The sequence below is a fragment of the Colias philodice genome, chromosome 22, assembly GCF_061535455.1.
Source record: "Colias philodice isolate Cphi_HAF_F1 chromosome 22, ilColPhil1 Martin Lab GWU primary, whole genome shotgun sequence".
NCBI lineage: Eukaryota > Metazoa > Arthropoda > Insecta > Lepidoptera > Pieridae > Colias > Colias philodice.
In genome coordinates this window covers 4,591,874-4,608,261 of record NC_143107.1, presented here as the reverse complement: position 1 = coordinate 4,608,261, position 16,388 = coordinate 4,591,874, and the positions used below count along the sequence as shown (strand labels likewise).

Here is a 16,388-nt window from a genome sequence, read left to right as displayed (position 1 = left end):
TTTATGTGTTTTATTTTTAACACCACCTCCGTTTTCAGCGATAGAAAACTACAAATTGTTGAAGAATAAGTTTTTAAAATTCTATTATTCCGCGGGATTCGAACCCGCGTCTTTCTTTCAAGGAATATAATAAAAAAAGAATTATCGAAATCGGTCCACCCGTTCACGCGTGATGCCGTGACAACGCGAAACGGGTTTCATTTTTATATATGTAGAAGAAATGTCACAGAATACTGTAGAGGATAACGGATTAAACATAAATCTAGCAGAAAACAAATTACATCCAATTTTATAATAAAAGCAAAAACAATATGACTCATCTTAATATCCACTAAAATGGTAAAAAGATTCAAAAATTTACTGAAACCAAGTTTTTAGGCATAGTTCTTGACCAAAGATGTAGTTGAAAGTCACAGGTTAAAATATATATTGATAGGTACACGAAGTAAATTCGTGTTTGCACTACGGCCGACGGCGCGGCGTATTCGTAAGACTACAGTAACGTAACACTGTCTAAAAAGCTGCTATAATTGCACGGTTACATCCATGTACGGATTACTTTTGTGGGTAATGCCCAGCTGTAGCGGGTGTCGGTACTCGGTCCCCTTGTAAGTTGCTGTAAGCCAATTTTTCAATTTTCATGTACATTTTAGAATTCATAATTTTAGTAAAAATAATCATAAAAAATTCGTAATAACCTTTGAGGATAGCTCGCTTTTCACTTAAAGGGACCCGACGCGTTTGCGAGTGCCTTTGTATAAAGATCTAGGTACGCTCTTGAATAGTTATGCAATAGCTTTATAAGTTTTCAATAATTTACTGGAGTTGTGATCCCTACCACTAAGCAAATTAAAATAACATTTTTGTATCGAATGTTTTTTTTGTGAAATTGTATGTATGTGTGACTGTGTAACGAATAATGAACCTGTTGATAATTTCAATAGCCTGTTTGATATTTGCTTTGTATGACAAATTAAAATTAAGTGAAATAAAAAAAATATGTAAGTATGTTAATAACGACTAAACATGCTGAAAAACTAAATTGTAACATCTTTGTATAGTGTTTACTGGCAAATAAATGAATTTGAATTAAAATAAATTTGTATCGCCATACTCATCGGAAAATGTATATTCGGTAGATTACTTTTATTCCGTAAGTAATTAGTGAAAGGCAAATCAGTTTGCTAGGTCAGTTAGTTATTATTATAAAACATCATGTTCTTAGGATATTAAATAAAAGTTTGTTTTCTTTTAATCTACGTGTACGTGTTATGTGTACGTGTGTGTATATTAGGTAATAGGTATTATATTAGGTATTTATATATCTTGGGAATTCGTTAAAATAAAAGATAAATCTCTATAAAAAATCAAATTTATTTCATTAAAACTACACAAAAATCAACATTTAGCCACATTATCACTAGTTTCGGGCACTTTATTCTCCACAGTAACAGATTTGGTACAATCTTGAGTTTTGTAGATCCCGACCAGTCGGTTGCACGCTTCGAACATGTTGTATCGGAGAGAAATTATAATGAACTGCGCGTTTTTCGTACGTTCCTGAAAAAAAAATATTAGAGCGTATCTATACTAATATTATAAAGCTGAAGAGTTTGTTTGAACGCGCTAATCTTAGGAACAGCTGGTCCGATCTGAAAAATTCTCTCGGTGTTAGATAGCCCATTTATCGAGGAAGGCTATAGGCTATATATCATAACGCTATGACCAACAGGAGCGGAGCAATGCGGGTAAAACCGCGAGGCGCAGATTAAAAATATAAGGGCATCTATTTCGGTATTATTTTTGGTACTTAAATATGAATTGAAAGTATTAGAAACTATTGCAATTAGTTACGAAAAATAAGTTGATTCCGTGAAAAATTTAAAAAGACTGATTTTCAACTTTTTTATGTAACAATAATACTTTGTACGTTCGTTTAGTTCGTCATTCGAATGAAAAATTATGTATTTCGGAATAAATAAATATTCAATAAATATGAAGTTAATTGAAGATAACTCGATTTACTTGCTTTTTAAATCAACACTGGGACATTTTTCAAAAAAATCCAATATAAACAAATAAATACCTTAATATAATTAGCGACAATGGATATATTCTTGAAATCCAACGCTGCGTCGATTTCATCCATAACATATAACGGTGTTGGTTTGTAGTAGTGTAGTGCGAAAACGAGAGCCAAAGATGATAGAGTTTTCTCACCTCCGGAAAGGTTTGAAATGTTCTTCCATGATTTATTTGGTGGGCGTACACTGGGAAATAAATGATTAATTTATTTATTTATTTATTTTTATTTATTTATTTCATTTATTTCAAATAAATTTGATATCCATATAATTGTTAGTGAAATGGCCTTAAAAAACTATGTTAGTATTATAATTCTATAAAATATTAAAAACAAAACAAATTAATGAATGTATGAATAAAACTTTATTGTACACCTTATAGAATACATTTTACAAACTTAACAATATAATTTAACAATAGGCGGCCTTATCGCTGGCAGCGATCTCTACCAGGCAACTCAAAATAGACGTGAAAATAAATGATATTATTATGTAAATTAATTAATATTGCAACTACTCAAATAAATAATATATTTGTAAGTATTGGTTTCATTATTATTATTTTTTGTGTTCAAATGATATAAATTTAAAACACAACATTGTTTCTTTCGAATCTAAATTCATATTTTGTGATATTATACAGCACGTGAATTGAAATAAATACTAGATTACTGAGTATTTTGATAAATTAATTTAAAAATTGCTGTGCGCTAAAGAAGTTCCAAAAAGAAAAGTCCATAAACATTACATAAGTAACAACGAAATATTAATCGTAAAGAAAAATAGCTTAAAAGCTAGCTAGAAAGTTTTTTTTACCTGAAAATAATCCCCTCAGTGAATGGATCCAAAGAATCCACTAATTCCAACTCGGCATCACCTCCCAGTGTTATCATTTGATACATCTCCTTTAGTTTTGATGTTATTGTGTTGAATCCTGTAAAATATTCATTATTTTATTACTTGTACTTTGATAGGCGACAGGAAAATAAAAACAATATTTAACAGATAAGAATTTCTCTGATTGAATTAGGGCTGATATTTCAATCCTTGGTTTGAAATATCAGCCCTAATTCAATCAGAGAAATTTCAAACTTATTCGTCGAATAACTAAAAAAAAAAAATATTAAACTACCATTTCAAAAATGTATTCGTTGCCCGTCTTTGACAGTTTACGAGTGACATTTTAATATTATCGTGTAATACTTTATTGGGCGAATAAGTTTTAACCATGAATTGAAAAATCGGCCCTTGTGTATATTTTATACAATAAATTTAAACTAAGACATGTTTTAACACAAAAGGCCAAAGTTACTTTGAAAAATCACGGAAATGTGATCATGTTCCTGAGAAAAATATATAAAAATAAATTGAACCTTGGATCCTGAGATTAGCGCGTTCAAGCAAGCAAACAAACAAACAGCTTTTTAATACATATTAGTGCATATAGATTTTTATTAATAAAACTTACCGCTCAAAAAGTCAGTAGTTCTTTTCTTACGTAACTGATCATACAGATTGCGCATTTCATTCCTTTTTGTTGTTATTTCGTCCAACTCGGCGGCTCGACGTAAGTATAATTCTTCCTTGGCTCTATAATCCTGTAAATAAAAATAATTATTGATTATATTATTTAACTAGCTCAAATCAAGAATATTTTATAGCTCATGTGTTATCCTGATGAACAGCATTCCTTTGATTCCTGCAAAGTTTCATCCAAATGCGTCCAGTAGTTTTTACGCTCAAATATTGTCGGAAGCAAAAGTCTGCCTACGGATTTAAAAAGCAGAGTTTTGCGTTGCGTTTAAATACTTACTATATTATAATATGTGTAAAAGTTTGTTTGTTTGTCACGTCACAATAGAGCGATTTTATTTGATTTTTGTGTCTAGAGTTAATTACGAATGATATACCAACTTTTAGCCGCGCTAAACCTCATTTTCATGTGAACTCCTTTGAAAGTTAGTTTTAAATAACGTATTTAGTAGTTTTAATAATAAAAAATGTATGCGTGTACTAGAGTACACACGTAAGAAGTGAAACTTCTTTATGACTTTAAAAATGTCACGAGTATGGCGTAACGCAAAATTGTCACGCGTACGGCGTAACGCAAAAATGTCACGCGTACGGCGTAACGCAAAAATGTTACACTAAATTTTTGTCCAACCCAAACAAAGAAGTTTCACTTCAAAAACTAACCTGTATAGCCTGTAAGTTAGGTTTCCCATCGCCTATCCTCGCTTTTTGCGCAGATAATCTATTCCTAAGCTCTTCCACTGAACATTCCTCCAATTCCTCTGTGGTGTGTGTGACGAGGGGGGTCGGACGTTCGATTCCCGGTATGTTTATACCGGGATCTTCGAGGCGGAGCGATTGGAGCTAAAAACAAATTATTAATATTTTTCTGCTCTAAACCATGATAAGAATCTTAAACTAATTATTGATCAAAACGATAAGACTATCGCTATAATATAGCGATTTCTTCCAGACTACGTCTGTACGGAAGGAAATTAAGTTTAATAAAAGGTCTATGGCAGATAAAAAAAATAGTCAAGCGTTAAAAGTTAATATTTTTAAGAGTTATAACCAAATAGTGGTGTAAAATAAAGTCAGTTGTTAGTACATTGAGCATGATTACAGTTTTATTCGACATTTTTCAATATTGTATAGGTTGCAACGTATTATATTAAATATTTTATATTTAATAACTTGACAAATGACGTTAATGATAGGCATATTAGACTATTATGATAGTACACTATTATGACTATTATGACTACTATGACGCGTGCACTTCGTTCACTCAATGAAATAGCAATCAAAACGGATATATTTTTTTGCACTTGGGATGAATTCACGCGAGTAGCTTTATTTGGAATATGCTATAAAAAGTAATGTATTTAGTTTGTATGTTATATTATATTTCTAATTTCGATGTAACCATGATGTAACCAATTAAATGTAAAACCACTATCGTATTGGGAAACTGTAATGTTAGTGTGTGTTTTTCAATAAATAAATAAATAAATAAATAAATAAATAAATACAATTTTGTAATAAAAAACGATAATATTATAATTTATAATTATATTATATTACCTCTCTTTCCCACTGCGGAGTTTTGCTACTACAATCTTGTATCGTTTTCTCCATTTTATTTACAGAATTATTAGCTTCCAGTCTTTCCGATTTTATTTTATTTTCATTCTCTTGTAATTTTGCGATTTCTTTACGTAATCCCGCGAATTCGCTCGTACCTTCAGTTATTTGTTCACCGAGCTGTTGAATTATTAAAATTTATTAGTATATTATACATATATAGCTTACTGCCCGCGGCTTAGCCCGCTTTGTCTAAAACCTAATAAATTATATACTAAAACCTTCCTCTTGCATCACTCTATCTATTAAAAAAACCGCATCAAAATCCGTTGCGCAGTTTTAAAGATTTAAGCGTACAAAGGGACATAGGGACAGAGAAAGCGACTTTGTTTTATACTATGTAGTGATATTATGATATATTTTTAAGCTATTTTTGCAATAAACATACGTTTTGTTTACTTCGCAATGCAAGAAACATTTCAAGTAAGTTATTGAATATGAAAATTATTATTACACAAACATTTTGGATGGATACAAAAATTATAATCAAATTTATATGAGGTTATAATAAGTGTTATTTGTTTATCCCTCTGTATTGTTTCAGCATTTATAATCAAGACATTTATTTTTTATGAATTCTGTATTTTAATTAAATATATACAGTGAAACTTGGTTAAGTGGGACCTGGATAAGTGAGAAACCTCCATAACTGGAACTCATGCTGAGGTCCCAACACTTTGGCACTGAATTACCTCTGTTAGTGGGACGAGGTAAACCTCTATATCTGGGATTTGTTCTTTCGATTTATCATCATAGTCACCTCTATAACTGAGACAGCGAGTAAATTTTATATGCATAAACCTCTGTAACTGAGATAACATTGTTTGTTTACTCATTCTTATTCAACCCACAAATTCCACACGTAATTCCAAGTACGTAAGTACAAATTTTGAGCTTCAATTACCTTCAGTTTTAGTTTCGCTTTACTATCATACAGATGTCTATTTGAAAAATGTCAAAACGAAAGCTACAATCGTTATCACCCCTCTGTAAATGAGACAGATATTTATTTATACCTGTATATCTGAGACACTGGGTAAGTGGAATACCTCTATAAGTGAAACGACATTTCAGGTCCCTTGATGTCTCACTTAACCAGGTTTTACTGTATATAGACCGGGAGATACTGACACAAAATTTCGAGTCATTTGTAACAGGATGGCGGTTCTACAGGGGTCTTAGTACGCAATGACAAAAAGAAAAACGATGGCGTGAACGCTGGTACCGGCGGCTTAGTCGCGTGGGCGTTAGTCGAACTCGTCGGAAAATAGCGAAAGTCAAACGATTTGTAACAGTATGGCACTTATTTTTCCTGTAAGTTTGAGGATCAACAAATATAAATACAAAATTTCAAAGATCAATGTGTTGGAAATCTTCACTTATATAAATTAATAATAAATTAAGTTTTCAAGTATGACAGCACTTTTTCCCCCTACTAGAAGTATGGCAAATATAATAATGGTCACATTTTATCAAATACTCTCCAAAAATCCAAATGCAATACTGGTACAAAAAGTTTGGCGAAATAAAAATTTTTTGCAGATTTTCGGCGGTATGGCGACCATTTGGAATCGTCCGAAAAGTATGGCATGGCGATTTTCGTAAATGGCTGCACGACGATAGTTACCTGTGCAAAAGTTAGCCTGGTACAAATGGTTGAATGATTGTTTTATTTAAATCAACACATTCGCATCGGTATGGCGGGCTGTAAGTCACACCGGAAAAGTATGGCATGACACTACCGCCTACTACTTTTTTATGGGCTATCGGTAAATTCTAAAATTTTTGTGTTACAAATCGTTTGACTTTCGATATTTTTCCGACGAGTTTGACAAACGCCCACGCGACTAAGCCACCGGTACCAGCGTTCACACCATCATTTTTCTTTTTGTCATTGCGTACTAAGACCCCTGTAGAACCGCCATCCTTGTTACAAATGACTCGAAATTTTGTGTCAGTATCTCCCGGTCTAATATTAATAATATACCTCTTCAAATTCCTTTTGCAAATTACCAATATCCAGAGTCAACTGTCGTTTCTGATTGCCGTAAGTTTCTAAATTCTTTTCTGTTTCCTTCAAATCAGCCTCCATTTGTGTTATTTTATCTTTAGACTTCTTTGTATTACTGAAATTCAACATAAATATTTGAGTAAGTCAAAATTAGTTTTTACTAAAATTATTATTTGATATTTTTAGGGTGTATCGCTTGTGTGTCATAAACATAATAATGTTTTGGACCCTCAAATAAGATTCTTTAAACTCCAATTTTGCATAGCAATAACGGTTTATTCAATTTGGTCTGTCTTGTCTGACTATTACATACAAACGTCACTGCTAAACTTAGAATATCAATTATGACCTGCGCAGACGAGGGATTTTAGTCCCTGGCGGAGAAAAAAGGACGCTCCGCGAATAAAAACTCCGCCGCGGATTTACCGCGGACTCAACGCACGAGTATTGCGGAGAAAATCACGCTATGGAAGCGAATATGAATAGGATAAAGTCCGCGGTTTGGTTGCTTCGCCTGGTCACCCGTGTTCTATTCTCTTCTATTTTATTTCGGGGACTCCCACTTGATCCGGTCCTGCATGTCCGCGGTTATTCAGGGGACTTTTAGTACACGCGGGTACTTTTAATCCCACGTTTGCGTTATTCGATACAGTTGTAAGAATTCTATTTTAGCGGACAAAAAAGTCCGCGGACTAAAATCCCTCGTCTGCGCAGGCCATTAAATTAATTGCTTTAAATTACAAGTATGACGTCACAATACTGTGTGCTGAGTCGAACCTATTCATATTTGTATCGCATAATACCATTGACGTACCATAAACAACTAGTCTCAAATATACGTTTATTAGATAACTCTGCCTAAAAGACGTGTAGGCAGAGTTTTTTGGATAACTTTAGTAAGAACACTTTAGAATATATTATTCTACGGGTCTATTGGTATGTACTTAATTTATTGTCTGTTACTAGACATCCGTGGCGACTAGCACCGACGACGGATGTGCGCTCAGTTTTTGTCTTGTAATATTAATATATTGTAACGTGCGAAATTAAACTCCTCCATCGTGGATAAGAGTATTTTTATTTCGACGCTCAAATATTCCACAAATGTATTAAAAAATAATAAATAAATAAATAAAGACTTACCGTATACTAGTATTAATTCCAACCTTCAATTTAGTTATTTCCGCGTTAACTTTATCTATTTTCTTAGTCAATTCGTCGACTATCTTCTGCAATTCCTTCACTTTGTTTCCCGCTACCGCTGCTATTTGTGCATCAACACCGTGCACTTCTTTTTCTATCTATAATAAAAACAAATAAAAAGCAATTGAAACAATATCCTACTACTATTATAAAGGCAAAAGTTTGTATGTGTGGATGTTTGTTACTCTTTCACGTAAAAACTACTGAATGGATTTGAATGAAACTTTACCACAATATAGCTTATACAGAATAACACATAGGATAGGTTTTATCCCGGAAATCCCACGGGAACGGGAACTATGCGGGTTTTTCTTTGAAAACGCGGGCGAAGCTCGCGGGCGGAAAGCTAGTTAATAATAAATTAAATACAATGTACAATGTAATGTACAAATAAAAGTAATAGGATAAAAACCGGAACCGGAAAAACAGGAACAGAAACCGGAAAGATAGGATAAAATATAAAAACCGGTTTTCATCAAAAACGATATTCGGACCGAAAATATAATTTTGAGATTAAATTACAACAAAAACATATAACTGAAAAACATATAACTTAGCAAAATAATAAAAAAAATATCTCTGCAATTTCAACATTTCAAAATTATTCAAGTTTATTATTTGATATCAAATAATTTTGCAGTAACAATCTAAAATTAGGACTTGATTATTGACTCTCAAATTTAAAAACATCAAAAAACTTATGTTCTAGTAATAATCCTACTAATATCCTACTAATATTATAAATGCGAAAGTTTGTGGGGATGTGTGTGTGTGTGTGTGTTTGTTATTCTTTCACGCAAATACTACTAAACCGATTACAATGAAATTTATCACACATATAGAGGGTAACTTGGATTAACACATAGGATAGGTTTTATCCCGGAAATCCCACGGGAACGGGTACTATGCGGGTTTTTCTTAGAAAACGCGGGCGAAGCCGCGGGCGAAAATCTAGTCTAGTATAACATGATTAATATTTACCTCCCCAGCATCATAATTAGCCTTATTTAATTTTTCTTCAGCATTTTGTATTTTCCCTTCCAAAGTAGCTTTCTTTGACTCGTCAACTCTACACGAGGCTACCTTTCGCTCTTGATGTTCTATTTGTTTCTGAAATTAATTTACTTTTACAATAATGTAGTAATTATAAAAAATGTTGTGTGGTTTTATGAAACCACGGTAAAAGTGAAACTTATCGTACGGTTCCGAACACTGCTTTATACCTACTCCGTACTCGGCAGCCGACCGTCACGCGACATGCGCTACACAGACCAAAAAGTTTGAGACGATGTAATAAAAGTTTCACTTTAATATGAAAAAATATATATTTTCATGCATTTAAGATTTGTAGGTATATTAGGTATATTTTATTGAGTATTCTAAAACGCCAAATAACTAGAAGATACATTATAATTTCATAATATTACCATTACTATTGATATAAAGTTTATAGATATTTGTACCTTTATAATACAAAAACTTATTGAGAAGTTTCTATACATAATATTATCTCTCTAGTTCACACAAATTCCAATATTGCTTTAACATTTGAAAATAACCTAAAATTATTATTAGGCTTAAAACTTATTTATTTTGATATTATTTGTAATACAACTAACTTGTAAATTAGGCACTTGTTCCTTCAAACTATTTAACTCAATCTCCAATTTGTGCAAAGTCCGTTTCCCCTCTTGGCTACTCCTTTGTAGGGAAACTAGTTGTTCTTCTAAGCTTTCTTGTTCTGTGCGTATTTCGGTTAATCTGAAAAATTAAAGATTTCATCAAAATGTGTATTAATACTTAGTAATTTATAAGTTTAGGCAATATTGTAAGGTATTATGGTTTAAAAAAAAACATTGCCACAAACATAGTTTGTCGTATCATTAGTATGCTTAAATTCCTATGGCATAAATCAAAAGGGTTAAAGGTTTTTAAACGAATTGCAGCTCTTCTTGATTTGGCTAGTTATGAGAGTAAAAAAATATCATATATCCCAAATCAGTCAAACATACAAAATTATGTTTTCCAGCACTCCATTCGAAGCAATAAATCGAAGCAATAAATTGACTCACATACCAAGTTATTCTTGATTTTATTTAACTTATTCGTCGAATAATGTATAAAACTATCAATTTAAAAACGTATTCTAATTGCCCGTATTTGATAGTTTACGTGACATTTTAATACTATCGTATAATATTTTATTGGACGGATAAGTTTTATCCAAGCATTGAAAAATCGGCCCTTATTCAATTTAAAATAACTAACATTACTTATACGCACTCGACTAAACAAATAATATTGATTATTCTATACTCCATTATCTGAAAATCGATAAATTTCAATAAATAATTATAGTAGAGGAGACTCCGGATGATCGACATTCACCGATTTAATAACCAGATGACACTGAGACGTATTTTTTATGAAGTAAAATTTATAAACAAATATGCAGATCATCAATTCGGTATCTATTGTAGATCACGCTCCAAGTATTCTTTAAAAAAATATTCAATGTACAGTTTTGCCTTTCCTACGATTTTATTATTACATATATGTATAGATAGATACCTCTCATCAATAGCATTAAGTTTCTCCTCCTTCGCCTGTATGAGTCTCGGGTCTTGTTCGCTCGTGTCCTGTTGTACGGAACTCGACATTCGTCCGCGAGACACCGTTTTACCACCGCCCGACATTGTACCTGTTAATATAGATTTAGTGTATTAAAATAAGGTTTTATTTTATGATTTTTTTTGGTATTTGAATAGATGATATTTATGGAATACTAGCTGTTGCCCGCGACTTCGTCCGCGATTACGTCGTTTTAGGTCATTCGTCGTTCCCCCCAACGGTCCAGGCCTTGTCGCGGCGGAGGGGCTCAGTAGCTCAGAGTTATGGCCCTCTGAGTGAAGCGAAATTGGACCAGCGAGGGGCTGAACGGCTGGTTTAGAGTCGGGGAGATTCGACCGGCCCGACGGCCAGGGCTAGGTGTGGCCCAGCGGCCGCTGTGTGCGGCGTGGGATTGCGGCCAGAGGTCGTGGCTTGGCGGACCCCGTGTCCGCTAGGCAAAGGTGGCGCTGAACGGCAGTTGGGGTTGGAAAGCCTCGACTGACCCGACGGCAGAGGTCCTGTTTGTGGGCCAGAGAGGAGCCGGCTTTTATGCGGCGGTGGATGGCGGCCAGAGGTCGCGGCGCGGCGTGCTCGCTGGTTTAGCAAGCCACGCCGTGCAGCGGAGGGCGGGATCCCGACGCGTCATTGTGATGACGCGCGGAGACTCCTGCATAGAGGTGTGGGGCGGCGGCCGCTGTAAAACGGCCGTCTGCCAACTCGTAATCCGGTCCGTGGGGCCGGACCGAGGGCCGCCACCTCTGGTGAGGTGGGGGCTGCGAGGTAATCTCTATAAAAGTGCGCCGGAGGGTCCCCCGACGTGTATTTCACACATCGGAGGACCTTCCGGCGTGCACCCTCCGGCCGGACGGTGTTGGGGTCGGGGGTTCGGGGGAACGCGGATGATGGAGCGGGGAAAGATCCATTGTCTGCGCGTTGGTGGCGTAAGCCTTCGTTCCAGCAGCCACCAGCGAGGGGGGTTCTAGTGGTGGGCCTGGAAACGGGCATCTGCTGGGCGGGACACGCGGTAGAGTCGTAACCGTTCCCGCAGTTCCGTCCAAAGCAGCGCGATGGAACAGAGTGGGGTTTTAGTCGGTAGAAATCCGACATAACCACGGCTCCATCCCCGGGAGCCGGGGGTATCTAAGAAGATTTCCCCACTATAAAAAAAAAAAAAAAAAAAAAAAAAGGTCATTCGTCGTTTAAAAAAAATACGTGACACTTTATTTTTGAATGTTCTTAATTGTCTCTTATAAAATTTAACTACATTAAAATTGAACACTCTGAAAATCTTAAAATCGGAGAAAATTGAAAATCTGAGGAAAACATGAAGGAATGTGATTTAAATTCTACATTACTTAGTATTTCAAATAATAATCTAAATTAAATGTAGATTAACAGTTTGAGCGCACCGTTATAGAATATGTACCTAAGTATTAAATTACGTTAGTTTACATAGTAACAAAACAAAAACACGATGACTTTCTTTCGCGCTCGGTACCACAAACTAAGCATGTTAATGGTACGTGGCCCGCGTCACTTGACCCCCCGCGAGTTCCCCTCCTTTGCTATGCGAAAATACATTCGTCGCCCTGCTGTAGGAAAAATTGTAATACTGTGGCCTGGGCGTTATACACGCCCAGGGAGTTCCTGAGTGCCGATAGACGTCCGTCTATCGGCATTTATAACAATCTTATATTAATATCACCATCTTGAGGAAAAGCTTCTAATGTCGATTTAAAACTGCATACATACGAATTAACCTGATGAAACATGTTCTAAAATTGTGAAATGAGTTCAGTTTTAAATTCGAGAAATATTGATAATTCTTGTATTCGACTATTCGTTGTAGTCGAATACAAAATATATTTAAAGAAACTTAGGTTGGCCTTCAGGCAAAAGGGATCCTATCAAATGGTAAACTTGACCTTGTATCTTAAAAGTAAGCATGAAAGGACCTTCTGATAATTGTTGAGCACCAAAGGATCATTTGAAACGCACTACTATAAGAGCGAATATTGTCTAAGAACTGTTTAGATTGCACGTCATGTTCCTCTAAAAGTAGTGATTTCAAAGGTTCCGGTGTATCTTCAAACGAAAGCCGACTCCTTACTCCACTTTAAAGCATTACAAAAATAACATACTACGTTAATATCGCCTATACAGAAGATGATCTGTAATCAATTGTGAGGTTATAAGAAAACCCACTTTTATATTTGTCGGACCCCACCACCGAATTCGTAGATTGATCTTCTATGTTTACCTCTAAGTCATTAAGACTATGCGAAATCTGTCTGCAGTAAGAGGGGCCTCTCGCTATTCGTCCGTTTCCAGAGACCGAATAGTTTCAATTCTTAATCTTTCATTAAACAAACTTAATAATCGTTTTTGTCTCAATTAATTGTAATATTCGCGTCCCTACTCTAGTCATTGCTTATGCTCATGTTCATCTTCAAGAGATCGAATAATATTATGGTGCACCCTATCATTTGTCAAACGGTCTTCATATTGAGTAAAAGTTTCAGATTCTCGAGATAAAATGTGACGGCCGTGATCAGCTGTGAGACGTTATACCCTCTCAGTGAAGGTTTCGGTCTCACGGGATAGTACATGCCGTTCGCGGTCAGCTGTGAGCCGCAATTCTCGTTGTGAAGCGGTTTCAGGTTCTCGGCATAACACGTGTTGTTTTCGGCCTAGAGTATACCTCTAACGATTCTTGAGAACTCTTATGTCTCATTTTCTTAGCTTTGCTCGAATTTCGAGATAAAGATTTTTTAGGTGGCACTGATGCATGAAAATAAAAATTGAGTTAAAACGGACTGAGAGTGTTATAGACAAATATAATCAGAAAGCTTCGAACTCCTAAGCTATCGGAAGTTACACGTGTTATTGTGAGTCAACCATAAAAGATAGACATTTATGATGTCGGGAGATATTTTTTATATAATAAGGAGAACATTTCTTTCATACATGATTTCTGTGTAGCTTTAACCATTAAGGTTGCACACGCGACGAAAGCTTAAAAATGGAGTTACTGCTCTGCTCAGGAATATGAAAAATAATTGTACCAAGTTTCGTTTAAATCCGTCGAGTAGTTTTTGTTTCTATACCGGTTATACGGACAAAAATTTTACTGTTTGCTTCTTTGGCATCAGTGTCGATCCCTAATCACCCCGTGATAGTTATTTAGGAAATATATTTCATGTACAAATTTAATATACCTAAGTATACATAATATATTTAGATTCCAATTTCCATGTAACGTTAAATTCGACTATACAATAACTAACAGACAACGCAGGTTACTCTCGTTTCCGTAAGTTGAGGCGGCTACATATTCGGTCCTCATAACATCACTTTTAGTGAACGAAACGACAGCGCGGTTTAATTCGATGCCAATACCATCAGAAAAAAGGAAATATTTTTAATTGTGAAAAAATATTATGATTTACACTATTTTAATATAAAATATATGGCTGTGAGTGTGTAAAAATAAATCCAGCTAGTTTCACATCACACTTATGTTTATAATTAGCTATACGACATGAAAATATACATATTAATTACCAAGCAATAATCATACAGGTAAATACTGAACAAAAGTATTAACAGTCAAAGTTTATTTTTACTAACATTTAACAACACCCATGTAAATGATGAAGAAATGATAATTATCAACGAACTAACCTTTTCTATAATACTTAACACAGCACATTTTTTAAATAATCTTGCTCAACTCTGCTAAAAAATTTGAGGGTTTTGTTGGAACTGTAATGTGTCAAAACTATGATATAATATCTAAACTACGATACAACTTGCATGCGGAAATGCTCATTACAATCAGTGAATTTAAAGAATAACTAACAACAACTATTCAATTTTATTGAGCTGATGAATATCTTTTGCCTGGAAGAGATCACCGCCGCCTAATAAATATACTGTGTTTTCTTATAAAATCGTAACATAATTTCTTTTATCTACTAAATTTTAATAAATAAGTTCTTTTTGTTATTTTTATCTAAAAATGATCTTGAGCTTATATTAGGCAAAAGTATACATTAACTTTTTATAATTTCAGGACCGCACCTTAAATGGGGTGCTCGGAAAATATGCCTACGGATTATTAATAGAGAAATGATACCTACACAACAAAGTTATGTTGGTTCCATTTTATTTATAAAATATAATGAAAATGGGCAAATATAAAACATATTATGTAAAATGATTAAAAATAAATAAATGAAGCAACTACGATTCAAAGAAAACATCTTTTTCAGTGTGAAAATGCTCTAAGCAATCCTGGATGATGAGTAGGTATAATATCATGTACTCTCATCCCAGTACGGTCGGTACCTCGATAGCCATAACGATAAATATTATAATCAGATAACAGCAAAGTCAGAATAAAAATCATAACTTGTACAGTTGTGAGTGCAAAATTTATGTTTCATTTGGCAATAACATTTTTTTCGGTACTAAAACGTAGTAGTTTGATATGTGGTTGGCTGCCCCTCCTCTCCTTCCTGAAAAATATCCTCCAAAATTACCCGAGATACTTCCAATGATTGAACCATACGTTGGACATTAACTTCAGTCAAAAATTGACGAAGCGGATGATTACTAATTTCCACTTAATCCTTGCTGCCACTATCTTCATCATCAAATCATCAATTTTCAAGTGGTGTTGTAAAATTGTCAGCAGAAATAGTCTTCCAAAGGCGATATAATTTTATGAACATTGAATCTGTAAATAAAAAATCAAACGTTAATAATTGTAAATCAATAAAAAAAGCTACTTACAAATAAAATTTTATCAACAAACTACTGTTCCCAACGCACCTCAAAATCTTGTAAAAGTCAAAAAGAATTCATCATTTTATTATTTCATTCTAAAAGTGTAATATAAAACCATTATAAAACCAATAAAAAACATGAATTGCTATCATTATAAAAATAAATACCTATAAAAGTAACAACTTACCTTTTGTGGGAACGCATGGTGAAAATTCACAAAACACGAAGATTGAATTTGATATTTTTGGTTTTATGACATTTATTTTAATTTTATTTATTTATTTATTCAAATGCTTTATAAATATAAATTTATAAATAATAAATTTATAAAGAATAGAAACATTCGATCACGAAATTATGTGGGTTCGAGTCCCGCCTCGTGATCGAATTTTTTCTATTCTTTATAAATGTATAAAACACGAAGATTAAAAATGTAACCAATGAACACAATCAATAGTAGATTAATTGTAATGGTGTCTAGTTTGACTTAAAATAATAAACATCTACCCTCACTTTTAAAAATGTAGTATATT

General features: G+C 34.0%; 1 protein-coding gene across 1 annotated transcript in view; it reads right to left on the bottom strand.

Moving 5' to 3' along the window:
• Positions 1-1,354: 1,354 nt before the first annotated feature.
• Positions 1,355-16,388, bottom strand: part of glu (structural maintenance of chromosomes 4-like protein gluon) — a 58,929-nt gene continuing 43,895 nt past the window's right edge. Inside the window, exons 14-24 of the mRNA XM_089709385.1 lie at positions 11,026-11,155; positions 10,074-10,215; positions 9,436-9,564; positions 8,395-8,552; positions 7,228-7,366; positions 5,181-5,360; positions 4,281-4,460; positions 3,553-3,682; positions 2,901-3,018; positions 2,087-2,270; positions 1,355-1,560 (exon numbers count right to left, since the gene is read on the bottom strand). Of these exons, the coding sequence (XP_089565511.1) occupies positions 1,399-1,560; positions 2,087-2,270; positions 2,901-3,018; positions 3,553-3,682; positions 4,281-4,460; positions 5,181-5,360; positions 7,228-7,366; positions 8,395-8,552; positions 9,436-9,564; positions 10,074-10,215; positions 11,026-11,155 (1,652 nt within the window). The 3' untranslated portion in view covers positions 1,355-1,398. The remainder of the gene's footprint in view (positions 1,561-2,086; positions 2,271-2,900; positions 3,019-3,552; positions 3,683-4,280; positions 4,461-5,180; positions 5,361-7,227; positions 7,367-8,394; positions 8,553-9,435; positions 9,565-10,073; positions 10,216-11,025; positions 11,156-16,388) is intronic.